The sequence below is a fragment of the Callorhinus ursinus genome, unplaced genomic scaffold (genome assembly GCF_003265705.2).
Source record: "Callorhinus ursinus isolate GAN/ISIS: 27379988/994484 unplaced genomic scaffold, GSC_fseal_2.0 scaffold51, whole genome shotgun sequence".
NCBI classification, from domain to species: domain Eukaryota; kingdom Metazoa; phylum Chordata; class Mammalia; order Carnivora; family Otariidae; genus Callorhinus; species Callorhinus ursinus.
The window spans coordinates 2,171,089-2,196,890 of record NW_027397113.1 but is presented as its reverse complement, the minus strand read 5'-3'; the positions used below and the strand labels follow the sequence as shown (position 1 = coordinate 2,196,890).

The following is a 25,802-nucleotide window of genomic DNA, read 5'->3' as shown; positions in this document are numbered from 1 at the left end:
GGGGCTCGGCAAACACTGTGTGCACGCGACAGTATAGACCAGGGGCTTGGCAAACACTGTGTGCACGCGACAGTATAGACCAGGGGCTCGGCAAGCACTGTGCGCACACAACGGTGTAGACCAGGGGCTCGGCAAACATCGTGCACACTAACAGTATAGGCCAGGGGCTCAGCAAACACTGTGTGCTCATCAACAGTATAGATCAGGGGCCAGCCCCCAGACAGGGGCCAGAGCATAAATATCTGAGTCTGCAGGCCTCTGTCAGAACTACTCAATTCTTTCTGTGGCTCGAGAGAGGCCATAGACAGCAGGTGAACAAATGGCCCTGCTTGTGTTCCAATAAAACTTTATCTATAAAAAGAAGTAAGGGGCCAGGTGTGGCCCACAGGCTGAAGTTTGTCCAACTCTGCTATGGGTCTCTCTTCTTGATCTGTCCTGAGGGTATTGCAAACCTCAGCCAACATTTCACCATCAAGAGCCAGGTAGCTTTGCAGCTTTTTTACAGGACACTTGACATTTTATTATGTCCACCCCTTGTGTTTGATGTTGAATTGTGAAATAGAAGGGTCTGCCCCACCAGGTCCCTGAGCAAACAGCCAACTCCTTGTTTCCCTCAGAGATGTGGGAATGAGAGGGAAATGTTTTGTGATGTTCTGAAGATCACCATCTTTTAATAATAAGCTATTTTCTTTCTCCCCAAATCTGTCGTTCAAATTGGCTGTCTTATGTTCACAGCCTAAATTCTGGCAAACTTCTAGAGGTTTTTAATGAAGGTGTCTTATATGCCCTGGGACAAGCACGGAGCGCCCTGCTCTCCGGCAGCCTCTACCTGAGGCTGGGGAGGTTTGTGTCAGTCCTTGAAGGGTGGGAAACAGACGCTCCCTGAGCTGCCCCCCCACCCATGTTCACATTCACACCTCAGCCTCTGGGGCTGATCAGGCAAACCTCTGGGTTTATCTTTCTTATTATGTGGCACACGGGCAGGGTTTGCTGGTTCCAAGTGGCCAAGGATTGCAACTGCCAAAATCCCATCTGGGGGTCAAAGTGGGTGCACCACAAACTCCCTCTCCGGCCGCAGCTCCTGGGACATGGCAAAAATCCAGCTTCGTCCTGCCTCAGCCAGGAAGGGGGTGCACCTCCCTAAACAGCATCTTAAGAGTCTGAGTGGGACTCAAGCCTGCAAATAACGACAAAGCATGAACAGCCGCCCATCCCCGTGCATGCCACCTCCTGAGCAGGCACCCAGCGGCCTCGGACCACCCCGTTAGACCCTCTGGACTTTATTCGTCCTCCCAAAGGGAAAGGCGTGGACAGCACCACCTCAGAAGTCCTGCAGGCCTCCCCTGTGGGCCACTGAGACCTGTGTCCAATGGAGCATCCTCTGCCCCCAGCCTGTGTCAGGGTATATGGCCCCTGAGACAGTCCATCCACCCCATGCCTTTACGGCGGCTCCTCTTAGCGTGAGCACGGATGAGTATTTCATTCTCCCTTAAGGAGAAAAAGGCTCTGGGACACATGTCGGTCCGTTTAAGTCCAGACCTTAACCAAGCCCAGACAGCACATCTGGCCAGCTGTGCCAGGCGCACCCCCCAGACTCTGCCACCCCACCTCCCGGCTGTGATTACCAGAGCAACAAGGGTACGGGGTTCTTTGTGCAGTCCTCTGGGGGCGTCTGGCGGGCCATACCCCTCATCTCCTCCTCTGTGTCACTTGGCTCCCAGCTTTAGTTTTTGGCTTTAATTTTTCCCCTGGCAATGGTACCCAATTCAATTGCAAAAGAGGAGACCCCCGCCTTAACTGGCACATGAACCTGCCCTTCTAGGCGTGGCGTCCTCCGTGTCTGTGTGATACGCACCCTCGAAATCACAGTGGCCACCTCACGGGGGGGAGGGCGGTTCAGAGCCCCGCCAAGCCTTTCCCCGGGGGAGTCGGCCTCAAAAGCCCCGTCTCCCGTTCCCAGACCTTTGCGCCCCCCCTTCCTTTAGAACGTGGGCGTCTGCCATCTCCCATGGGTTTCAAACGCCCGCAACCCATGTCAGCCTTGGTGGCCAGCACAGCGAGGGCGAGCCCGCGGCCACGGGGACACGCTGGGGGCCCGGGCCCCCCGGCTCCCAAGCCTCGGCACGCGTCACCCCACGGTGCTCTCTTGTTCCCTCCACCCGCCCTCAGAAGCGCCGGCATATTCCAGAGGAGTCAACAAACAAATGGAGGCAGAGGGTTAAGACCGCCATGGCGGGGGTGAAATTGGTACTTTTCTCTTTCGGGGGCAACGCGAGTCTTGACTGTTTGCAGACGATCAAAGTCCGTTGTGTTTTTTCCTCAACAAACTCTGAGTGTTGTATTATTTTTTTAACATCCACGTCCACGCTTCTTCGCCTTTCTGCCACACCCATGGAGCTGCGACGTGTGCCGAGATGTCACTGCATGGCTTCCGTGGGTCCATGGGGGGAGGGGCGAGGGGGAGGGGAGCTCGTGAGACGTGCTTGTCACGCCTGCCTGTGCGTGCTTCTCAGGATTCCCGCTAACATGCATGCCGCCCGCCCCTGGAATGAGTGGCCTCCGGGGTGCCGCCCTCGTCAGCGTTCTCTGTCCTAATGCATGCATCTCCGCGTTTTAAACTTCCACCCCCATTCATTCTGGAAAGATCGTTGCTACGTGGCAATCGGCGTTTTAACTTGTAACGCTAGTTGCTTGTTTTAGCTTGCCCCGCTCAGGAAAAATAACTATTATGGTCTGGGTGGCAGAGGGCAAAAAGATCTCGGATCTTCCAGCCTTCAGGCGAGGTTTGGGCCGGACGCAGGCGTCCCCCAAGACGCGGGGCTAAAGGTCTGATTTAGGAAAGCGTTTGGCACTGTGATGCCAGGGACGCAGAGGAGTCACGTTTTCAAACACGCGCATTGCTACTGTTCCCTGGCATCATGTGGTAGGTGATGAGACGAGACCCCAGACCCTTCCCTGGATGCTAGATGTGTGCTTTCACTCGTCACCTGCGGGCGTGTTTTCGTAAAGGTGTTTCCGAGTGTTTCTGTTGTCCGAGTGGTGCACGCGCACACCTGCCCGCGCGCACACGGTCTTCTCTCCACCGTGACGGGTCCCGCCAGGTGACCCAACGTTGTTTCATGTTGCAGACGGACAAGGTGAAGCTGACCTGGAGAGACCGGTTCCCAGCCTACTTCACCAACTTGGTCTCCATTGTCTTCATGGTAAGTTCCAGAAGGCTGAGGTGGGACAGATCAGGGCAGCCCAGGGGGAGACGGTGTGCTGCTCATCTAGACCAGAGTCAGGCGTCAACGTGACATTGGCTCTCATCCTAGGCTGTGGGGTAGGAGGAGGTTCCACTAAAATGGGAAGGGGCCCAGGAGTCTGCAGAGACTCCAAGGTCCCTATAAAAATGACTGGCCCCTTGTCCAGCCTGGGAGCTTTAAGTTAGAGTCCTGCATGGCCCCCCAGTCCTGTGGCCTGGTACCCAGGGCCTGGGGTTGGCCACCGTGAACCGGGGCCTTAGCCTGTGTCTCCCTGGGTCCCCACAATCCCGATCCCACCCCCTCCCGCTGATGAGGAGACAGGCCGCAGGTCTGGCCCCTCTCCCCAGGCCACCAGGCCGGACGGAGGTGGTGGGGCCAGGTGCCAGTCAGGCCTCTGCCCCAAGGGCCCCACTGCTCTGTGCGAACTCCACCAGAGGCAGGGGCTTGTCTTGGTTTTCCCTCATGGATGAAGCAGTCACAGCTCTGCCCCCCCTCACTCCCCCCTGCCAGGAGCTTCATTCGCTGAGCAAATACCGGTTGAGCACCCACAATGCTCTCCGCCCATGTTCCTTGTCCTGAGAATGCCAGGGTGAACCCACCAGCCAGACCCCTGCGGCCCTTTTAATCCAGAGGGGGCATTGCCCGCTGGAGGTCTCGCCTGTCATGGGGGGCGCACCCACCCTCTGGCAGGAGGCAGGGGACACCCTCCTTACTGAGTCACCTCGGGGGCCGGCCACCCGTCTGTACCTCCGCATGCTGGCACGAGGCCGCCTCTGAGGCCGGGGTGGTGCCTTCCCCTGGGAGGGGCCCCTTGGCAGGAGCGAGGGAGTTTCCAAGGAAAGCCCTCATTCCCGGAGCTAGCCAGGGAGTGTGGTCAGGGTGTGCCTGGGCTGCCCGAGCTTCCTGAATGGGGTGTGGCCACCGTCGGGCACCCACAGATGCGTGCAGAAGAGGAGGGGCCGGCCCCAAGTCTAAGACAGGAGCTTTCCTAGATTTCTGATGGCTGCAGTCTCCCCCGGGGCTGAGGCAGCCACAGCCTTTCCAAGCCGTGACCTGAGACGCAGCGCAGGCCCACGCTGCAGCAGGAGGGTCCCAGGAGCCGAGAGGGACCATCCTAGCAGGGCAGGGCCTGCTCTCTGCACCCCAAACAGGAGGAAGTGACACAGGTCACACAGAAGGGAATGGAAGGAGCACAGAGCCTGGCCTGTGCTGGAGTCGGGCGTGAGTGACAGCCGGGCACAGCCACCCTCTGTCCTCAGTGCGTCCTGGGGTTGGGGTCTGCCCGCATCCACACCCCAGTGCGGGACCGTGTGAGCACGAGGTCGTCTCCATGAGTTAGGGCCTTTGAGGAAAAGGGGAAGAAACCCAGGCAGACAGACCGCTCTGCACAGAATAAACTCTCCAGCCGAGCCAGAGCCCACCCCAGTCTCCCAGGTAGCCACCAGCCCGAGCTTTATGGAATGTTCTCGTCCACCCGTGGGTTTGGCCAGATGAACGATGAGCCAGGTGTGTGGGTGGCTCGGAGAAGAAACTGGGAGAAGAGGCTCCAACTGTCTGTCCCAGCCAGGCCTGCAGCCCTACCCATGCCCACCCGCCCGTAGAACAGCACTCCTCCCGCTCAGGGCCACCCGTGTTTTGGGGAGAACCCCTCCGCACCAGAGTCAGCCTGACTCGCACAAGCCAAGCCAGTCCCTCGGGTTTCGGCCACTCGGTGCCCTGTTGGAGTCAGGGGGCAGGAGAGAAGGCATGGTGCCCTGCGGCAGGTTATAGCAGAGATCCTGGGCATGTCAGACTCGGTGGACTCACCTGGTCAATCCCAGAGCCTGTCCGTGTCGGAGCCAAATTGCTGCAGGGTGGCAGGGGAGCTGGGCTCAGGGGGTTCTGATCGGACCTGACCGGCCCTCCTCCCTCTGCAGATTGCAGTGACCTTTGCCATCGTCCTGGGAGTCATCATCTATAGGATCTCCACGGCCGCCGCCTTGGCCATGAACTCCTCCCCATCCGTGCGGTCCAACATCCGGGTCACGGTCACAGCCACCGCGGTCATCATCAACCTCGTGGTCATCATCCTGCTGGACGAGGTCTACGGCTGCATAGCCCGCTGGCTCACCAAGATTGGTGAGTGCGCCTCCCCGCTGTGGGGCCTTGAGCTGCTCACTTACCTTCTCTGGGCTTCCTTCCCGTGAGAGCTGAGTACATGGTCACGTGCCTCTCACTCCTTCTAGAGGTTCCAAAGACGGAGAAGAGCTTCGAGGAGAGGCTGATCTTCAAGGCTTTCCTGCTGAAGTTTGTGAATTCCTACACCCCCATCTTTTACGTGGCTTTCTTCAAAGGCAGGTAGGGACCGCGGTTACTGAAACTCACTGCGTTTCCCACCTCGTTCCTCCCGGGGCAGTAGAAGGCTCTCCTCCCCATCTCCCAGCAGCTGGGAGGCCCTGGGCCCAGGGCAGAGTATTCAGAGTGGCTCCCACTAACACTGAGCTCATGGAGGGGCCTGGCTTCTACAGGGGGTCCAGAGCAACGGGGACCCCCTCAGTAGGGTGGGATGGATGAAGGGGATTAGGGCCCCAGGAGTAGGTATAAACGGCACAGCCGTGGCCAGCCTGGTGTTCCAGGCTAGGAGTGGGGTAAACTCCATGCCCGGACCCTCTGAGCCACCCTGGGCTTGGAGGGGCTTGTGGCCCACCCACCAAGACTCCCCATCACCCTTCCTGCCTGGGGCTAGCAGGTCTGATCCCAGAACCCCTCTGAAGGCTGCTTCTTCAGCATCATGTGATTCAGTGGCCATCCTCCCACACCAGGGTTCCAGAGCCCCCCTGAGATCATCCGTGACCACGGAGCAGGCCCTCAGAGGTCTCCACCCCTCCCCAGCCTGACGAGGCCATGGCAGGTGGCGCGGTCTGCGCTGGGCAGCTTTGCCTCCGTCCCCACGCCCGCCGCCGCCACCCCGGCCCCCTTCCCTCTTGGCTTCCTGCTGAGGTCCCATCTTGTCACGCGTCCGTGGGTCTGGGAGCCCCCGGAACACACGCCCACAGCACACCACAGTGGTCGTGTCTCAGGCGCTGGAAGCCTGGGGGCGCGCAGAGCTGACTGCAGCCCCCACGTCGGGGTCTCCCCGCGCTGCCCCTCCCCTCCCACTGCCCCCTGCTCGTTGCAGGTTCGTCGGACGCCCGGGCGACTACGTGTACATTTTCCGTTCTTTCCGGATGGAAGAGGTGAGCGCGTGCTCCCGTCCTGCTTTCCTAGGTCCGGGCGCACAGCAGACTTGGGAGAAGCAGATGTCGCGGACTAGCGTCTCCCTCCTCGGTGGGGCGACCCTCTGCTGCTGACCCGCTGCTGGGGCGGGGCTCTGATCTTACTTGGTGCGTCCATATAGCGTTACCCTGAAAGGAGAAAGTCTCTTCAGACTCACCAAAACAAAAGACTGACCCGTTTGATTTTTTGTTTGTTTGTTTTCTATAAGATCTTAAGTGTTGTTTTTTTTTTTTTCGTTAAGATGGATTAACGAGGACAAGACAAAACTCCGCTTCATTCTTTTATTATAACAGGGGAATGCCCACCTCTCTCCCCCTAAATCAGTGCTGGTGACCTTTGACTTCTGCTCAGCCTCTGCGGCCCCTGTGGGTCTGGTTAGTGCATCGGCCACTGGACTTGCTCCAACGGCCCCGCCAGACCAAGCCGGGGCTTCGGGGCCGCCAGGGCGTCAGGTCTCAGGGGAACTGGTCAGCATTGGCAACACCCAGAGTCATGCGGCTTACTGGAAAATAAGGGGTGGGTCTTCTGATAAAGATCCTGTGAAATGGGGTAGAGAGGATTGGGGTGGGCTTCAGGTACAGGGTGATCTGGCTGCCCAGGGCACAGCCAAGAGGTTCAAGCCCCTGAGGGCTGGACCCTGAACATCCCAAGACATGAGCCTCACCCACAGGAACAGATGTTTGCAAGAAGCCATGAAGTGCTCTCCCGTTTAGGTGATCTTGGCCTTTCTGTAAACAATACTATGTCAGATTCTTTAATGATTGGAGAGAATGGGGAAATGCCTCTGTAAAATAGAATGAAGCAGAGGACGTCATTTTTTTTTTTTTTAACGAAACGGAGGCTTTCCAACATGAAATTTGTGGGTAACAGTATAAAAAGTTTTTTTCTGGTCCTGTAGAGGGGTCAGCTGTCCCCAGAGGGACACCCAGTGTCCCTTGATCTCCAGTCACTCGGTCAAGTTGAGCCTCTGGCCCGTCCCTTGCCTGCCCACACCCAGCCTCAGGCAGGGGGTGCAAGCCCACCAAGGACAGGGACGTTAAGCCTCAGAGGCATGGCCAGCCACCTCACCATGTGGCTTTCCAACTGCACGGGCCCAGGCTGTCACGGCCATACAGGGCCCGTGGATAGGCAGCAGTGCGTGGGACTGGGCAGCGGCCCTGGGGGAGAAGGAGGAGCCCCTAGATCCAGCCCCACCACTGCCCACTCCCTGGCAAAGCACTCCTCTCTCTGAGCCTCGTTCCAGCCCTGACAGCCTGCAGGCAAGGTGCAGTAGCTTCCTGGGACCGCTGTAACAAAACACCCCAGAGCAGGTGGCCTGCAGCAACAGAAACATTCTCTTACGGTTCTGGGGGCCGGAAGTCCAAAATCAAGGAGCCAGCAGGGCTGCACTCCCTTCGAAGGCTCAGGGGAGGTTCCTCGGGCCTCGCTCCTGGCTTCTGGGGGCTGCCGGCACCCTTGGTGGGCCTTGCTTCTGGCCGGGGCCCTCCAATCTCCGCCTCTGTCTTTGCACGATCTTCTCTTCTCTGTGTCTGTTTCCTCTTCCTATGAGGACCCCAGGCCCGGCCTCAGGGTCCACCCTGCTCCAGTATGACCTCGTCTTAACTGGGTCACATCTGCAAAGACCCTTTTCCAACTAAGGCCATATTCTGTGGTTCTGGGGGTTAGGATGGAGACATGTCTTTGTAGAGGCCACATTCGACCCGCAGCACCAGGGCTGACCTCCCGTCGCTGGGAGCTGTGGTCATCTCTCCAGGTGTCCACCATGGGCCAGGGCCGGGGTCTGATGCACCTGCTGTCTGTCCCACAGTGTGCCCCGGGGGGCTGCCTGATGGAGCTCTGTATCCAGCTCAGCATCATCATGCTGGGCAAGCAGCTCATCCAGAACAACCTGTTTGAGATTGGCATCCCGTGAGTAACGTCTGGCCTCGGGTCGCAGCGGAGCAAGGGGGAGATGGGGCCCCGGGGTGCCCTGAGGGCTCTTGTGGTGGTCTGGGGGACAGGTGAGGTGGGACCTGGGCCAGGACGGGGCACCAGGAGCGGGGAGGGGGTGGGAACAGAAGGGGAAGGCAGGGTATAGCCACCCCATGGTGCACGAGGAGAGGATGGGGGCCCAGATGACCCCCTGCTCTGCGGCAGGCTGAGGATGCGGGCTCCTGACAGGCACCCTGAGACACGCATGGCAGCCCCCTGTGGTTGGCAGATGGAGCACCTAGAGGCTCCGCTTCTTGACCTTGTGCGCTCTGAGAATCATGTCCCGATCCCCCTCCAGGGCAGCCAGCCCACTGGCATGATCCCCACCCCGCCCCAAACCACTACGTCTGCTTGGGCCTAGCTGACCCCTGACCCTGTTGGCCCTCCCCGCACCCATTTCCTTATGTCAAAAACCAAATGATGACACTTGACCCCTGCCTCCTGGGGGGAGAGCACAGGAGATCAGCAACAGAGAAGTCCAGCTCAGAGAATTAGAAACACAACTTGGAGGCGAGGGGCCCTAGCGCCCATCTTCCCGGACCCCCAACTGAAGTGACGTCATGTTTCCCTCAGGAAAATGAAGAAGTTCATCCGCTATCTGAGGCTGAGGCGCCAGAGTCCCTCTGACCACGATGAGTACGTGAAGAGGAAACAGCGCTATGAGGTGGACTACACGCTGGAGCCCTTCGCGGGCCTCACCCCAGAGTACATGGAGATGAGTGAGTGGCGGCCGGAGGGGTCCCATCCTCGGGGCGGGGCCGGCTGCAGCCCCTTGCACAGAGCAGGCGCTCAGGAGGTACCCAGGGATGGAGCCTTGGCACCAGCAACTGTGTCGCTGGACAGGAGGATGCCCAGAGGTGGCCCATAACTCTCAGGGGGGTACCCCAGAGAGGACGGAGATAGGGCAGGTGCAGCCCACACGGCCACCTGGAACCCCCCACCCCTGCCTCCTCCCTCTCCTCACCTCCTGCAGCCATTCCAGCCACACTGGCCTCCTTGCTGTTACCCAGACTCCCAGAGCTCGTGTCTGCCACAGGGCCTTTGCACTAGCTATGCCCCTAATCCTCTGGAATCCTCTCCCCCTAATACCTGCATGACTCACTCTCTCCCTTTCTCCAGGGTTGTGCTCAGGATGTCCTCCTCCAGAGGGGTCTTCCTGACCACAGTGTTTAAAAGGGGCAGCCCCTCCCCTGCACCACTGTGACCCTCTGCCTCTCCCCCTGCTCTGATTCTCGTCACCAGCCTGAAATATACCTTTACCTCTACCTCCCAGCAGAATGGAAGTTCTGTGAAAATAGGACCTTTTTTCCCCTTCACTGCCATACCCCTACACCTAGAACAGATCCAGGTATATCGTTGGCGCTTGGTACATGTTGGCTGAGTGAACAGATGAGCAAGGGGGGCCAAGAAGACCCCTGCAGAGGGGTCCCAAAGCATAGGGCCCCCGGCCACCATGGACAGCACATTTTAAATGCTGGCTCTGGGGCCCACCCCCGATCTCTGCAGGGTGGGACTTGGGACCTTGTACTTTTAACAAATACTTGAGCAAACCCAAGGCCGCCTCTGAGTGTCGAGGGGCAGGGTGGCCCCATGAGCACTTCCCTCCTGCTGGCCCAGTGGGTCCGTAGAGGTCACACCCAGCGTCCCAGATGATTGTTCAAGAAGCACCTTGCCGTTGACTCAGAAGGAAAAGAATCTTAAGACTTTGAAAAATGGAAATAGCATTGTGTTCAGATGACATTGTCTGTTTTCTCCTGGAACGAAATCCAAGGTGAACCAGAGGCGGACAGGCAGCTCCCTCACCCCTGCGGACCCCCGTGGACCCCCGTGGGCCTGCTGCCTCCCTGGCTGTCTGGTCTCAGCCCTGGGGCCCAGGAGGAAGGCCACCGCTGCCTGCCTGAGGCCAGTAGGAGGGCAGACACAGAAGAGCAGCCTGGGATTGGCTGGCAGACAGAGGCCCCCCCCCCAGATTTTAATTTCTACAGTGGCTGTAGGTCGCATCCCGCTTTCCTGTTGGGCGTGGTGAGACTCCTGGGCCAGGCCCCTGCCCACCCAGGGAGCAGCCCACCCTGTGACCCAGCCCTACCCCGCCGCTCAGGACGCTCTCCTCGAGGACCGACTCTGCCGGGTGCCTGGAGCACACAGTGCCTGGGACTGACGAGAAGCGCAGCCGGGAGTGCCCCGGGCCCGGGCCATCTCCAGCTCCCCTCTCTGCTTCTCGGCCTGTCCGCACAACAGGAGGCAGCATCACTCGGGAGTGAGGACCCCACAGCCTCAGGCTCAGCGGCCCACGTGGAGCCCACAGCCAAGCTTATCCGAAGCCTCCATCCCCGCCAGAGCCGCCTGCAGACGCGACCGTGTCCACAGAAGCATCCCACAGAGGCCGACGGGGCGAGCGAGAAACCAGCAGCCGGGCTCCCAGACGGAGGCTCCCACGGAGCCCCCCACCAGCGGCTCTAACAATGGCCTCACTCAGCCCGCCAGGCACACAGTGACATTCCGCCGGCTTCCTTGTTTACCACCTGGCAGGCAGCGAGAGCCCTGGGACAGACTGTACGGTTCCTGAACCGGCCTCCCCCATGCTGCTCAGCAACCTTTACCTGACCTCTCCCGGGAGCCCGGCTCTGTGCTGGCCGCAGCATCCAAGGTCCAAGCCCCAGGGCCGGCCTGGTGACCATGAGGATGGTCCAAGAGGGGACACTGAGGGGGGCCAGATTGTCCTGGACGGTGGGCCCCGCCCAGCTCCTTCCCTGAGGTCCGACGGACACGCAGCAATACTGGCAGGCCCCCCAGGTCCCAGGAGCCCCCCCACAGCTGCTTGAGACCCTTGCCAGCCCTGCATGGGGTGACCGAGGCTGGACCTTCATGCTCACGGGGGGCCTTTTCCCCATCACTGATGATTAAGATTAGAAGTATGATAAGTGACTGCATGCTCGTTATTCAGGAGTCAACAGTGGGGTCCCGAGCGAAATTTGGAGCGCTCCCCACAACCCCCTCCTGGCCCAGGGTCACCTGGGGTCATGGTGGGTGCATCCCAGGGTCCCTTTTATGCAGGTACAGGGGTGCATCAGAGGCAGGGAGCCAGCCAGACCCCGCCCACCCGTGTGCTCAGCTTGTGGCACGTGGGGACCCGCCGTGGCACTTCCGGCGTGCTGACCGCCCTACTCCCCTTGCAGTCATCCAGTTTGGCTTTGTCACCTTGTTCGTCGCGTCCTTCCCCCTGGCCCCACTGTTCGCGCTGCTGAATAACATCATCGAGATCCGCCTGGATGCCAAAAAGTTCGTCACCGAGCTCCGAAGGCCAGTGGCTGTCAGAGCCAAAGACATCGGTGAGTGACTCTGGGGAGCTGGTTCTGGGCACGTGCTGGGTTTGGGGGAGGTTTGGGTCCCGCTCCCCAGGAGCTCGATCCAGAGCCGGCAGATTGGGGTCAGGCACGGGGTCCCCATGGGCTCCTGGACGGAGACTTGGGGGCTCGGCGTGGGGTTGGGAGACCTAGAGGCTCCTTTGCACCCTGACGCCAAACCCTCCACTCCTGAGAGAACATTCCGGAAAGTGTCAGTGCCTCGGGTGTCTGAACCTCTCGTCAACCAGCCGCACTAGGAGGTCCCCGAGGTGCGTGCGCTGAGGTCCTCGGCACCCCGCCCTCCTGTCCACGTGGCCCCAGAGCACAGACAGAGCTGATGGGTGGGAAGCTCGTGTTAGGGGCTGAGTGGGTGCCTTTCCATGCAGTGTATCATGTAGTCATTCGACGTCCACAGATAGGAAAGGGGGGAGGAAGGAGCCCTCTCAGCGGCTCAGGAAGAGCTCTGTGTGGCTTGCCCGGAGGGTCAGGGCTGAGAGGGTTCGAACCCCCTGCCAGCGAGGGCTTCCTCATCACTGTGTGGGGGAGGCAGGGGTGGAGGGATGGGGCACTTACTGGGAGCGCGACACCTAACCCTCTGGTAGAGGTATCACCAACGGGGAAGATCATCTCAAAGCGAGTCAACCTCATTCATCCGGGACCCAGTTTTCAAGGTGAACGCAAAAAAGTTTATATTTAATCTTGAAATGAGATGGAAAATGCAAAACGACATTGATTTGAAGTCCTGTTTGACACGATTTTCACTGGAACGGCCCATCTGCACTGGTCAGGGGAAGACACAAAGATTGATGTGTTAGGGGCGTTGTTTGTCATTTTCCCCGAGATGAAGACAGGATGCCAGGGTGATAGGGTGTCAGCAAGGCAGACGTCATCTTGGTGAAAGGGGGCCACTTCTCCAGCCCTTTGCCCTGGCTCGGCCTCGTCAGAAACGCCCTCGGCCGTCCCATGCCGCCTGTGTTCGTGGGGCTCCCCGGTCCGTGGCCGCCCTGGCCCCCGGTGGCACCGGGTTGAACCCTCCAGAAGTGCCATTCGCACCCTCACGCGTGGCCACGTGTCACACGTGTCGGTGATTCTGTCCGGTTTACCGCAGTCCCCGTTTGCGCCGTGGCATCCGTGGAGACTCCTTCGGGGCCTGGCTTTGGGACGGGCTGGGGAAACTTGGTGCTCCATAGGGAGGGGTGCCAGCCAGAGCCGGGGCTCAGATATAGAGGTGTGTCTGTCACCGTCCGTCTATCACCCATCTGGACTGGGTGACCCAGACAGTCGGCAAACTCTGCAAACAGACGCCCTCCCGGCTGGACTTCCCTGGAAGATTTTGCTTGTGATTTTAAGAGGTTTTTGTTTTTTTTTTTTAAAGATTTTATTTATTTATTTGAGAGAGAGAGAGAATGAGAGATAGAGAGCACGAGAGGGAAGAGGGTCAGAGGGAGAGGCAGACTCCCCGCCGAGCAGGGAGCCCAATGCGGGACTCGATCCCGGGACTCCAGGATCATGACCTGAGCCGAAGGCAGTCGCCCAACCAACTGAGCCACCCAGGCGCCCGATTTTAAGAGGTTTTTAAAACCCCTGATCTAACTGGCCCTCTGAAGTCCCTTCTGGCTCTCAGGAGCCTGATTCTGCCTCAGCCCTGGCTGTGGGGCGAGCCCCTTGCCCCGCACGCCACACCCCTGGGTTTGCTGCTTCTCCGGGTCTGAGCTAAGCTTGGGGATTCCATGGTCTCTGTGGGCCGCGAGGGCATCCTTCTCACCCAAGGCTAAGGGCGCTGAATTTGGGCCCCAGGCCGCATTCACAAGCCCCCTCTCCAGGTGAAGGTGACATTGCCCCCAGGGTTCCCGTGAGCTCGTCATGCCCTGCTCTGAGAGTGAACCCCAGAGGGCTGTGCGTGGCCTTGATCGCTTCCTGGGCCTTTCGGCATCGGGTCCTCCAAGGAACCTCTAGAGGCTTGGGCAAATCTTCCGTCCCATTTTCCCGATGGGGAGACCAAGGCCAGGTGGTTACCAACGCTGAGCTGGAACCGGAGACCCCACGCCCCCAGCCCTCCACCCCCGGGGACCACCCGTTCCTGCAGCGCCTCCACAGCAGACGGTCTGCCCGGAGAAGCTTACGTTGCACACCCGAGGCCTGAAAGGACAGGGGTGGACGGGGCGGCTGGCCAAGGCGCTGCCTGGACAGCCCTTGGGGATTCTGGAGCCCTGTGCCCAGTGAGAGTGTGGCCTCCCAGTTGTCACTTTGCCCTGACAAAGACCTGATTCTCAGGCGCCCAGAGGGCCCCGGGCGAGTCTGCGGTGGGTGTCTGCTTTGGCATCCTTGGCTTAGCAGAGCCCGCTTCCCCTGCAGCCTCGTCCTCAAACCTGCAAACCTCCCGGGCCTCCGTGCCTGTCGCGGGCGTGGTCCTTCCCACCACCGCCTCTCGCCTGCGGCTCCCCTTCTTTCCCTGTTCTTATGGGTCGGCTGCTCACTTCCTGGTTCCTGTCTGGTTGGTTGGAGGCATAATCTGCTCTTCTTTGACTGTAACCTTTCTCTGAACAGGCCTTTGTATTCCTCCTGTGATCCGTGTGGGCCCCGAGGGGACGCCAGGCCCCGGGGGCCCCCACAACCCGCACCCAGGGCGCCAGGGGTGGCTGGGGGAGGCTCCGGCTGGGAGGGGAGGCGTGGTGAGGCTCCGCTCCCTGCCAGTGGGAACCCGGCCCCACCTTCCCAGCCCTGACCTTTGACGGCTGTTTCACAAGCTTCCTGCGCTCACACTTGCTCTCCTGAGCCTCCCTCCCGCGTGAGCAGCCTCTGCCTGCGGTCGGCTCCTGCACATGGGCAGGCAAGACGAAATGCTTCCCTGTCTCATTCTTGGAAATGGGGTCTGGTGTCCCCCGGGGACAGCAGAGGCACCTGGAAGAGGAAGACAGCTCCCTCCCCCCCCTTGGAGATTCGCACACAGGCACCCTGAAGGGTTTCCTCTTGTACCTGGAGACCATCGGAGCATGGTATGCTCTGCAGCGTGCATCCTAATAATGCAGACGGGGTTGGGGGGTGTGTGTCAAGACTCCCAGAGAGGCTGAGCCCGAGGGCCGGGGCTGGCGTCCTGGTTTGGCATTTTTTGAACAAGACCCCAGGATTCTTGTGTGGGGGTCCCACGGGGGATCTCGGGGCTGGACATAGAAACGCCCCAGGGCCTGTGCCGTAGGCTCTGTCCTGGGCTCCGGGAAGCTCTCCAGCTCATCCCACAGCCCGGCCTCGTCTTTCCCACTTCCCAGGCTCCCCTCCCTCCACCCATCGGCCTGTCAGCGGGGCAGTGGGTCGAAGACCCATTTCCTTCCCTCATGCTGCGCTCAGGTGGCGCCGCCTCCCCCAGGAGCCCTCTGCCCGGGCTCACCCAAGCCCCTGCGCCCTATCCCGGAGGTCTCAAACCCAGACCCGGCAGGGCCTGGCGGCACCCCCCCGCCCCCCGGGCAGAGAACAGAGCCACAGTGCACGGCCTGGCCTGGAGGGGGCGCCACGGTAGCCGTGGAGCCAAGCCAGCCCCATTTGGGAGCCAGGCTCTTTCAGAAAAGGCAAGTCCAGACTCTTAGAAACACATCATCCTGATTTGTAAACACCAGTCAGCGTCTGAGCCTGCGGCCTCCACTCTCGGGCCTCACGGGCCTGTGCTCCTGCTGTCTGCAGATGGGGGCCCAGGTGGCCCCCCAGCGCTCACGGCTAGGGCAGAAATGCCCACATGTAGCTTCCCCGGCCGAGGCACGAGCAGCGGTCTCCGCCCCGGACAGAGGAACCCCACCCTGCCACACTCTTCCATAACGACGAATACCGGATGCCCTCCCACCCTTTCTGGGAAGTGCTGGTTATGCCCATCTCAGCTGGGTCGGGGGCAGGGAGAGACCACCCGGGACAGGGCTCTGAGGCCAGCAGTGTCCGTGACACGTGCCTGGCCTGATAGGGCCCAGCTGAGCCGGAGGAGGGGGTCAGGCAGGGGCCCTAACACGCCTGGCCTGCTCTGGGCCCTCAGATAAGGCACTCCCTCCCCGGGCCCTGCTGGCCTCATTCTGCTGGGGAGGCCAGGGGAGGACCGCCCATTTGTCTGGCTGCTGTGTGGTGAGACCCCTGCTCACCGGGAATTGGGTGCAGTGCTGGACCCCGGGGTGGCAGAAACGGGGGGCACCCAGACAGGAAGTGTTCTGCACCTCACTGATGTCAAGTTGTTATGCTCAGGTCGTGACCCCAGCATCCCCCACCCGGGGCCCTGGCATTGCTCTTTGACCCTGACGTACGTTTAGGGGCCTGTCCCTAAATTCTTCTAGCACCGGAGGGACGTGGCAGGTCCAGGACACGGAAACCTCATGGGCTTGGTCTCCACTTACTCTTACGTGGACCCTTCTGGGCAGGAACCGCATCCAAATTGAATGTTTGTCCCTCTGGAAGGAAAGGTTTCAGGTTCACAGGAGAGGGCGCAGAACCACTCAGGGAGCAGTTGATTTGAAGCACCCCTTTTAGAAGCCACAGTTTGCCTCCAGACTCAGCTGCTGAGCCGGGACCAGCCGAGGCTCTGTCATCAGCCACGATCCCCCCCGAACTCCAGAACCTCTGCTTATTCCCACACATCTGACCACCAGGGAAGGGGCCTGCTCGCCTGCTAGCTGGGGTTCCTGACGGCCTGGTGCCAAGCCATCCTGAAACTGCTTCTCTCCCCGCCCCTCCAGGAATCTGGTACAATATTCTCAGAGGCGTTGGGAAGCTGGCCGTCATCATCAATGTAAGTGACGTCGGGGGCCTCTGCTGGACAGAAGTGCCCGTTGGGCTGCCACGGGGCTGGGCGCCCCTTCCAGGGAAGCCAGGTGGGGTCTCTGTCTCCAGCTTCCGTGCTGCCCCAGGCTGGCGAAAGCATCTCCTGTTCAGACATGTCCCTTGGTCATACTGAGGCATTGGGACGAGCTGTGGGTGGGAAGGACAAATTCTCCTCAACCTTTTTCTATAACCTTGAGCTAAATTCTCCAGCACGCCCACCCTGGCCCCTAAGTCCACTCCCTCCCCCAGAATCCTGAGAATATACAGAGGGAGAGAGGGAGAGGCAAAGACAGGGAAAGAGACAGAAACTCCTCCCTAGCCATCAGTCTGCTCTTATTTTTAAAAGTTAGTCTCGTCCCTTTATGTGAAATACATGCCTATTCTTTAAAAGTTCAGGAAATGCAGAAACACGGAGACGAGGGGGAGAAGCCTGCCAGCCCCCTCCGACACACACACACACGTAGCTTGCTGAGGCCTCTGCTCCCCCACCAGCCTCCTGCCCGGGCAGCCCTCCTCCCTGGCACCTCGTGCACACCCTCCTGCCACATGGTGCCATCCTCCTGGCCTCTCCTACCCCTGGGCCTGCAGGTTAGGGGGGCGGTGGCGCCTCTGTCATGAGAACCAGCCCTCTGCCTTCCCTGCGGCCGCCCATCCAGGTCCACGTGACTCTTACGGGGCCTCCGTCGCCCTGGGCTTAGCGGTCTAGCGGTCCCTAGCACATGCTTCAAAGCCAAGGCTGAACCCCAGCCATGCGAGGGAACATCAGACAGCCTCGGAGGTCCGCAGTGCCACCGCCCTGTGACCCCCACCCCTCCACCTGCAGGCTGAGCCTGAGCCCCCGGAAGCTGACCCCTTGCATGCAGGCGGCTGATCCCAGGAGCAGACACAGCCTGGGGCCTGCACGCCCGCGATGCTGGGTCTGGGGACTGAGCCCCCACAGCACAGGAGGTGAAGCTCAGCCCCAAAGAAGAGACTTCTCGGGGCCCTGAGACACTGCCTTTCCTGCTGGGGGCAGCCTCCCTGCCCAGTCCAGGCTCGGAAACCCCTGTTAAAGGACTGCGGTGGGCAGAGCGTGCATCCCGCAGCAACAGCTCCTCATCCTGACCTGGGCAGGCGGGCGCAGGGCCCAAGGCGGGAGGGCACGTTTTGATCGGGGGTCAGTGCTGGGGACGGGGTGCAGCCGTCTGGAGCACAGGGGTGCTGTCAGCAGCTGGCAACCAGCGAGACCTCTCATGGGAACAACCAAAAACAGCTAGCATTTATCGAGCCTCTAGAATAATCCAGGCCCCTCTACGCTCTTCGCATGCATCCACCCACTCGTGCACACACAGCCTTCAGGGAAGGGACTGTCATTGCCCGTCGTACAGGTGCAGCACAGAGAGGCCAGGCAACTTACCCAACACCACACAGCCAGAAAGCGGCAGGGCTGGACCTTACCCCGGTCTGCCAGGCTCCAGGTCCCTGCTCTGGTATTGGCACCACACCAGCTGTCCTCAGAGACGGCTCTGGAATAGGATGAGCTGAGTCAGAATATCGTCTTTCCACTCCCACGTTCCCTCTCAAGTATGCCAGGAAGGTGAAGCACGCAGAGCACAGAGCGGTTAGGTGACTTGCCCAAGGCCACACAGCCAGGGAGAGGCAGCATTTGTCCCCAGGCCTTCCTGCTCAGGGGTGACCTGTTCCCTGCGCCCAGGCCCTCCCAACGTTCTGGTCGCCTGCCGACTCGTGGGCAGAGTGTCACGTGACCAGACCCCAGGGCCAGGGCCACCCTGGCTCCCTTAGGGCGTGGCCCCACCCACGCCCACCCGGGAGTCTGCACTCACCGCCCTGTCCCCTGGCCCAGGCGTTCGTCATCTCCTTCACGTCCGACTTCATCCCTCGCCTGGTATACCTCTACATGTACAGCGAGAACGGGACCATGCACGGCTTTGTCAACCATACCCTCTCCTCCTTCAACGTCAGCGACTTCCAGAACGGCACCGCCCCCAACGACCCCCTGGACCTGGGTTACGAGGTGCAGATCTGCAGGTATGGCTCTCGACGTCCCTTTCTGAAAGACACGTGTGGGTTTCTGGGAAAACCCCTCTTCCAGCAAGGATTCTTTCAGGGGCAAGTCACAGAATAGCTCAAGCTTGCTTCAAGGAAAAAAAAAAAGTCAGGGTCTCAGTAGGAAGTGACTTATTAGTTCCTTTCATTAAGAAGGCCAGGATAGCTTCAGGCATGGCTGGATCTAGGAGCTACAGTTTGCCCTCAGGCCCCTTCTGGCACTGCTTCCCAGCTTTGCATTCCTCCATGGTGGCACTGTGTTCTGGCGGGCAGTGAAGACGCCCTGTCTGCTTAGCTATCCCAGTGACAGAGTGTCTTCCTCAATATCAGGGTTTAATCTCACTGGTCTGTCGTGGACCACGTGCCCATCCCTAAATGAAACCCTGTTGGCGGGGGTAGAGGCTAGAGCTGGGGCGTGTGCCCGGATGTGGGGTCATGATCAGAGAGTGAAGAGGTCCTCAGGAAAACGGGAGTGCTCTGACTCGGGGAAGGGGTACTGGATGCTGGGCAGGCCAGCTGAGATGACCAGACCTGTGGGGCCCCAGCTGCTGGCCAGACACTTGGGGTGTGCAAGGAGCACCCCAGGAAAGATGGAGGCGGGGCTGGGCGTGGGAGGCAGAGCTGGGCCTTTCCCTGGGCCCCTTCCACTTGCGCCAGCCTGGGTTAGGGTCTGGGGACCCGGGACTGGCATTGTCCCTGCTATCCAGGGACCTCGGTGGAGATCGGTGTTAAGGGGGGATCGTAGTTGGAAACCCGGGTGAAGGGTGGACGCAGTGGGGTCACTCCAGGGGGCAGGACAACGTGGGCAAAAGCACGGAGGTGGGAAGCAGTGTGCAGTACTCCAACGGAGCTGAGATTCAGGACACAAGAGCTCAGGGGCCAAAGTTCACGTCCCAGAGCCCGCACGGTAAAGCTCGATCCCTCCTGCCCAGGGAGGCCTGCTGGCTCCTCCTTGACACGGAGTTCCCTGAGGCTGGCTGGTATGTGTCTGTCACCTTGACTGAAGGAAGGGGAGTGGGGCACCTGCTAGGGTCCAGGGTACCGACCAACAAAAAGTAACTTGCAGCGACGAGAGAGGCCCAAGAAATGGGAAAACGCTCCCCCCTCCCCCCGGAGCCGCTGGAAAAGGGAAGCAGGCGCCCCCGGCTCGGGTGGCTCCTGACCGCAGCGCAGACAGCAGGCGTCCCCACTGGCCCTGAGTGACTCCGGCACAGGCACACGGTGTTCTCTTCCGCATCAGGGCGGGGACGGCACCTGCTCGGGACCCAGGAACGATTAGAGCCGCGTCTGCCAGCTAGACAGGGCGCTAACACCGCAAGGCCTGCACCCCAGCCCGGGTCCAGCTTTCCGGATCCCACCCACATGCACATAATGGGACCGAAAATCACAGGGGAGGCCCGGAATGGTCCGCTCCCAGCTTCGGCGTGGCCACCTCGGAGAGGGGATGGCCTGGGGAGCCAGAAGTGCAGGGGAGGGGGCTCCACACAACCACCCCCATCCCTCAGCAGACGCACGCTCCAGGCTGGTGCAGACAGGCAGCCCCCCACCCCCAGGTTTCCGCCCAGGACCCCCACACCTCCCGCGGCACCAACACTTTCCCTGCATCATCTCGACGCTCCACGCTAAGCGCACAAGCTTGACCTACTTTGCTAAAGGTCCTCTTTAGAGAAAGAATAATTACAAGCAAAGAAGGCAAGAGATGTGTGGTCATCTTATTAGGAATTCCTCTGCATTGGTATTTACAGGGTTAGCCTCGGCTTCTGAGAACCGGACACTGGGTCCCAGACATTAGCTAAGGAAGCAGCTCCGTCCCATGCATCAGCCCAGGGTCCTGGCCACGTGGGGGAGAGGCCAGGCTGACAGAGCCGAGACCCATTTATAAGTGTCCCGTAGCTTTTACCCCCACAGAGTCAGAAGACCATGGATCCGACCACTCTGCTCCCTGGGATTCGGGCTCCAGCCAGGCCCTCCCCCGGCCGTTGGCCAAGATCCAGCAGCGCAGGTCTGGGAGCTCCAGGCCCTCAGCAGCTGCGCCCGCGCAAGCTGCCTCTCATAGGAATCGGTGGCAGGAGGCACGGCACCCAGCCCCGCCTGGGGAGGTGGGTGTGGGGAGACCCAGAGCACACTCAGAGCTTCAGTCGCTGCCGGCTACCACTTATGTCTGCACTGAACCAGGTGCTCTCTCATCTGAGCCCCAGAGCCACCCCCAGAGGGGGCATTATGATCCTCCCCAGGGGCGCGGGCAGGCTGGGTACCAGAGCTAAGCAAGGAAAACATAAGATCGTCTCTGATCGAGGTCAGTGCCGATGGTGGGAGCTGGCCCCTGGACAGGTCTAAGTGGGCTTTGAGGGATGCCTAGGAGTTTGCCAGGTGACCCCCCCCCCACCCCAGTGCAGCAGGCCATGAGCACAGAGAGCAAAGGGAGGAGCGAGCGTGCGTGGCCTCTGACGCTGGGAGAAGAGGGGCTGCCTGTTCCCATCAGAGAGCAGGTTGTACAAGACTTGTGTCACTCTGCAGCTGGTGCCCAGATAGGATCGTTCCCAGGGAGGCCGATCCTATCTCTGGTCTGGCAGCTTAGCACCCCGCAGCTCCTCGGAGGCTCCCATCCAGCTCCCTCTAGGAGTAAAGCTCTGTGGGTGAGGGGCCCTGTCTGCTGCGTGTTCCTGAATGTCCACCCCTGAAATGAGAGCTGGAATGTAGTAGCTGCTCACTAAATGCTTCTCATGTGACTGAGAGGGTGCCAGACCGAGGCCCAGAGGGACCAAGCCACTGCACGAGAACACACAGCAAGGTGGTCACTGGTTCTGGGGCCAGGCCAGGGCTGTGCCGCCAGAGCCAGGTGCCTCCTCTTCTGGTCCCCCGCCCCCACCACCGGACCTCAGCGGCCAGCAGGGGTGCACCTACCACCCCAAGCCCAGAAACTGCCCCCACTTCAAAGCTTATTCTGACAGCTTTGGGGAAGCTTTTCCCACACGTCGCCCAGGATCAGCCCCATTAAAGCCAACAGCATCCCCGGAATTTGGGGCAGAGTCGGAGGGCCTGGGTAGAGACAGGACCCCGGGTCGTCATCCTCACCCCGCTCCCACAGACTAGGCATCTCAGGACCTCTGGAAAGGAGGGGACGGGGCGCTCTGGGTGGGGGGACACTGTGTGCTGGCAGGGCAGTGGACAGGAAAGCAAGGAAGATCACCTTCCGTAGAACGAGGGCCGGTGAGGGGGGTCTGCGGGGAGGGTGTCTGCCCCGGGAGGAAGGCAGCGGGCAGCGTCTACGCTGATACATCAGGGGAACGGGCGGACGGGTGTCGCGTGTGGATGAGGCGGGAAAAGCCGAGAAACTGCTGCCGGAAGAGAGGAAGGAGGCCGGTTTTCCCGCTGCCAGCTCGGAGCTGCAGGGCGCCGGCCAGCGTCCCCAGCTCTGCTTGAAGACCCCCCGTCGATTCCTGTCCGTCTCTGCAGGTACAAAGACTACCGGGAGCCCCCGTGGTCGGAGCACAAGTACGACATCTCCAAGGACTTCTGGGCCGTGCTGGCGGCCCGGCTGGCTTTCGTCATCGTCTTCCAGGTGTGACAGGCCCCATTTCCGGAAGGTTTGAGAAGCGGGCACCGAGGAAGCGCTCTGAGCCCAGAACGGGGTCAGAAGGCAGCAGCTGGCCCACGGTGGGGGCCTTGGGAGGCCTGGAGGCCTGGCGAGCCCGGGCCCTGTGCGGGGACAGGTCCCAGGAAGGCAGAGGGAGGGCCTGGGCCGGCGCCGACGGAGGGACGTGGACCTCTTCGGGGAAGGCGGGGTTAGTTCGATGTGAGTGGTGTTTACTGAAGGGGACGGGGAGGAAGGGAGCCCCGGCTCGAGTTCTCACCGTCTCTGTGTGGCAGGAGACGTCCGAGGACAGGACCGGTACAGGCAGGGGGAGGGCAGGGGGCTCCTGGCCAACTCCAGCCCCCAGCCCGGAGCCAGGGCGCCCAGCCTCACCTGGTCTCTGCGGAGGGGGTGGCCTAATAACTGAGGCAAAGGTGATCCCCGGTGCCCAGGACCCGAGACTGGGGACCAGACTGGTGCCTGTAGCAGCTACAGCCCCAGAGCTGGAGGAGCATCCTCAGCCATGTGGGCCCCGCCGAGCTTCCGTTCAGGCATGTGTCCCTCACATCGGAATCCCAGGGACTGGGGTCAAGCCCCAGCCCTGCCCTTTACAGAGTGTGGCTGTAGGTGGGACTTCGACCCCCCCTGACGCCCTGCTGCCTCACTTGTCAGCTTTCCATCACGCTCTGCAGTGGGAACAAGTGTTTGGGGCTGAGTTTACAAGAAGCAGAGCCTGAAACAAGGATTCAGTGCAAGTGGGTTATTAAAGGAAGCTCCCCAGGAGAGGGGAGGGAATGCAGCAGCAGAAAGGGAGTCTCAGCTGGAGACAGCCTTGCCTGATCCTGCGGGGAGCTCCAGAGCATGAACCCCAGCGCACACACGGGGTTGCCTCTCTTGAGGCAAGAGAGCACCTTTGGTCTGCCCGTGTCGGCTGGGCATTGGCTATAGTGTGTTCAGACCAAGAAGAGGAGACGGGGTTGGGGGAGGGGTGGATTTCCGTGGAAAGGAGGCAGCTGTGAGCATCAGCAGCTAACACTGGCCACAGCTGGGGTCTGGGAGCACCAGCCAGGAAAGGCGGTCCGGGGGGGTGGGCAGGCGGGTACCAGCGCTGTCCACCAGGTGACAAACAGCCAGATGTGCTAACAAGGGATCACTGGACAGAAGTTTTAAAAACAGATTTCAGTTCTTCTGTAAAAGCCAATCATTTGCTCTCCGTGCACTAGAAATTTCTCCAGGGAGGGAGCAGACTTTCAGGGTGGCCCTGGGAGGCCTTGCAGGCTGGAGAAAGGCCTGTGGCATCATCAGAGACTAAGTTCCACCCGGCTATTTCTATTCTAACTATTCTCCTTAAAGCCCGACACCTGTTAGATTCGGTGATGCGTGACCAATCCAATCATCCCTTAAGCTTCCCAGACCAGGGAGTCAGAATTATTCAGAAACTTGCTACTCACTGAGCTCCGATGCTTTACAGAAGTCAGCAGCCGTCTCTGGAGGGCCTGCTGGCTGGTTTCCTGCCTCACTTATACCTTGGGGGAAACCGAGGCCAAGGGAGCCCAAAGTGTGTGTCTGGGGTCGCAGGCTAGGAGTGACAGGATGGGTGCGGTGGAGGTGGGTGCGGTGGAGGTGGGTGCGGCGGAGGTGGGTGATGGGGAGGGTGGGGGGGATGGTGGGGTAGAAGGCAGGTGGGGGCGGAGGAGGGTGCAGGGGAGGTGGGGAGCATCTCCTGCTGTCCCCCTCCCCACCCCCACACACTGACTCTCCTTGCAGAACCTGGTCATGTTCATGAGCGACTTTGTGGACTGGGTCATCCCAGACATCCCCAAGGACATTAGCCAGCAGGTGCACAAGGAGAAGGTGCTGATGGTGGAGCTGTTCATGAGGGAGGAGCAGGGCAAGCAGCAGCTGCTGGACACGTGGATGGAGAAGGCCCGGAAGAAGGACGAGCCATGCAACAACCACGGCCCCAAAGCCTGCCTGGACAGCCCCGAGTACCCCGGGGGCGCCCTGTAGCCGCCCCTAGCCTCCCGGCCGACGGGCGCCCTCCCCCAGCCAGGCCCGGTGGCTCCGGTGTTCGTCGCAAACCTGGAAGACCACCTTCTGATAGGACAACATTCTTCTGTCTTTTTTTCTGTTTTTTCCTTCTTGTTTTTGCACAAAACCATATGCAGGGAATTTTTTTATCTTTAGTATTCAAGGTTAATCGAAATGATCGCTGGGGTTAGGGTGAGAACACACGGGAATGCGGGCACTTTGCAGAAACAATTCTTGGGAACCGCGGGTCTCCTTTGCAGTGGAAGGTGAACAGAGGCCTCCAGAAAGCGTCTTTTCAAATCCGCCTGATAGCCTTTAGAGGGATTCAAGATGGTGTTGCAAAGCATTGGATAAACGTCGTGCAGTCTTGGAGGGAGAGCGGAAAAACAAGGTTGACACCAGTTCCAGAAGGCTCACCTGCCACCAGGTCGGAAAAGTCAGCTGGCTTTTCATCTTCTGTTTTTTGTTAGTTCAGAAACCGGGAGACATTCCGGCCCGAAGGAGAGGTGCCCTGGCCCTGTCCCTGCAGACGGCCTGTGAGCTTGGAATTTACTCTTGGAGAATCTCGGGGCAGCAGGTGTCCCTCAGAACAGCGGGTGACCCGCACCGTCGGGGTCCCCACCGTCGGCTGCACACCTGCCCCTCCCCCATGAGCCGGCCTCAGAACTGTCCATCTTCTTGGTGGGGCAGAAAAAAAAAAAGCAGAAGAAGAAAGAAAACCAGGTGGACAGAAAATGAGCAGAGAGAGAGGACCCCAGAGACATTTCTGAAGATGGCTTCAGGTTCCATGAAATCTTAAGGCGTCGGGAGAACATTCACAGCTTTAGAATATTTATTGGGTTTTTAAAATAATCAGTTCTAGGGTGGATTTGCGGGTTTTTCTCTGTCGCTCCAAGGTGGAAGGAGTTTATTTTATTAGTTAACCAAATATCATCGCGAGGAATTTAAAACGCTGTTACTACCAAAGATTTTTATTAATAAAGCCTTCTATTTTGGTAATACTTCTCTATATTTTTACTTACAGGAATGTGACTGTGGGACAGTTACAATTTTAAAGCTTGTAAAAACGAGTCTCACAGATGGCAGGAGTGATCTAAATTTGCAGCCGTTATACTAACCAATTATCTGAAATCTCTCAAGCACCAAGCGAAACCTAAAAAACGTTTCATCGAAGGGAGAGAAGAGAAACGGGTTTGCCGTGAACGTGTGGTCGGCATGAGGGCATCCCCTTCAGCTGCCAACCCTGACCCTGACCGCCGTCTGTAGGCGTTTGCGACAGTCATGGGGTCTGACGCTTCTAGTTTCTCTTGTACAGTAAGTAGTTGGAAATGGGGGTTTTGTATATAAATATTGTATTAAAAATTAGGTGATGACCAAAAATCCTTTTATGGAAACCATTTTTTTTTTAAAGTGAATGTACACAGATTCACAGAGGACCGTGACTGAACCTTCCTGCAGCTAAATAAATTTGGGTACACACTGTGTATCCACTGTCTTCACTCGAACGCTGTCCATGTGACCTTCCCCGCAGGAAGCTCGAGGGGC

General features: G+C 59.7%; 1 protein-coding gene across 4 annotated transcripts in view; it reads left to right on the top strand.

The window, feature by feature from the left end:
• ANO1 (anoctamin 1) overlaps nt 1-25,637 on the top strand; it is a 137,485-nt gene extending 111,848 nt beyond the window's left edge. For 3 of the 4 annotated variants that reach the window (XM_073883343.1, XM_073883342.1, XM_073883341.1), the window contains 12 exons: nt 2,170-2,247; nt 3,129-3,203; nt 5,162-5,363; nt 5,471-5,582; nt 6,403-6,460; nt 8,308-8,408; nt 9,045-9,190; nt 11,648-11,800; nt 16,522-16,574; nt 18,450-18,634; nt 22,109-22,214; nt 23,994-25,637. In XM_073883343.1, coding sequence (XP_073739444.1) covers nt 2,170-2,247; nt 3,129-3,203; nt 5,162-5,363; nt 5,471-5,582; nt 6,403-6,460; nt 8,308-8,408; nt 9,045-9,190; nt 11,648-11,800; nt 16,522-16,574; nt 18,450-18,634; nt 22,109-22,214; nt 23,994-24,236 — 1,512 coding nt within the window. In that variant the 3' untranslated portion in view covers nt 24,237-25,637. The remainder of the gene's footprint in view (nt 1-2,169; nt 2,248-3,128; nt 3,204-5,161; nt 5,364-5,470; nt 5,583-6,402; nt 6,461-8,307; nt 8,409-9,044; nt 9,191-11,647; nt 11,801-16,521; nt 16,575-18,449; nt 18,635-22,108; nt 22,215-23,993) is intronic. The other variant, XM_073883344.1, reaches the window with a different exon arrangement.
• Nucleotides 25,638-25,802: the final 165 nt, after the last annotated feature.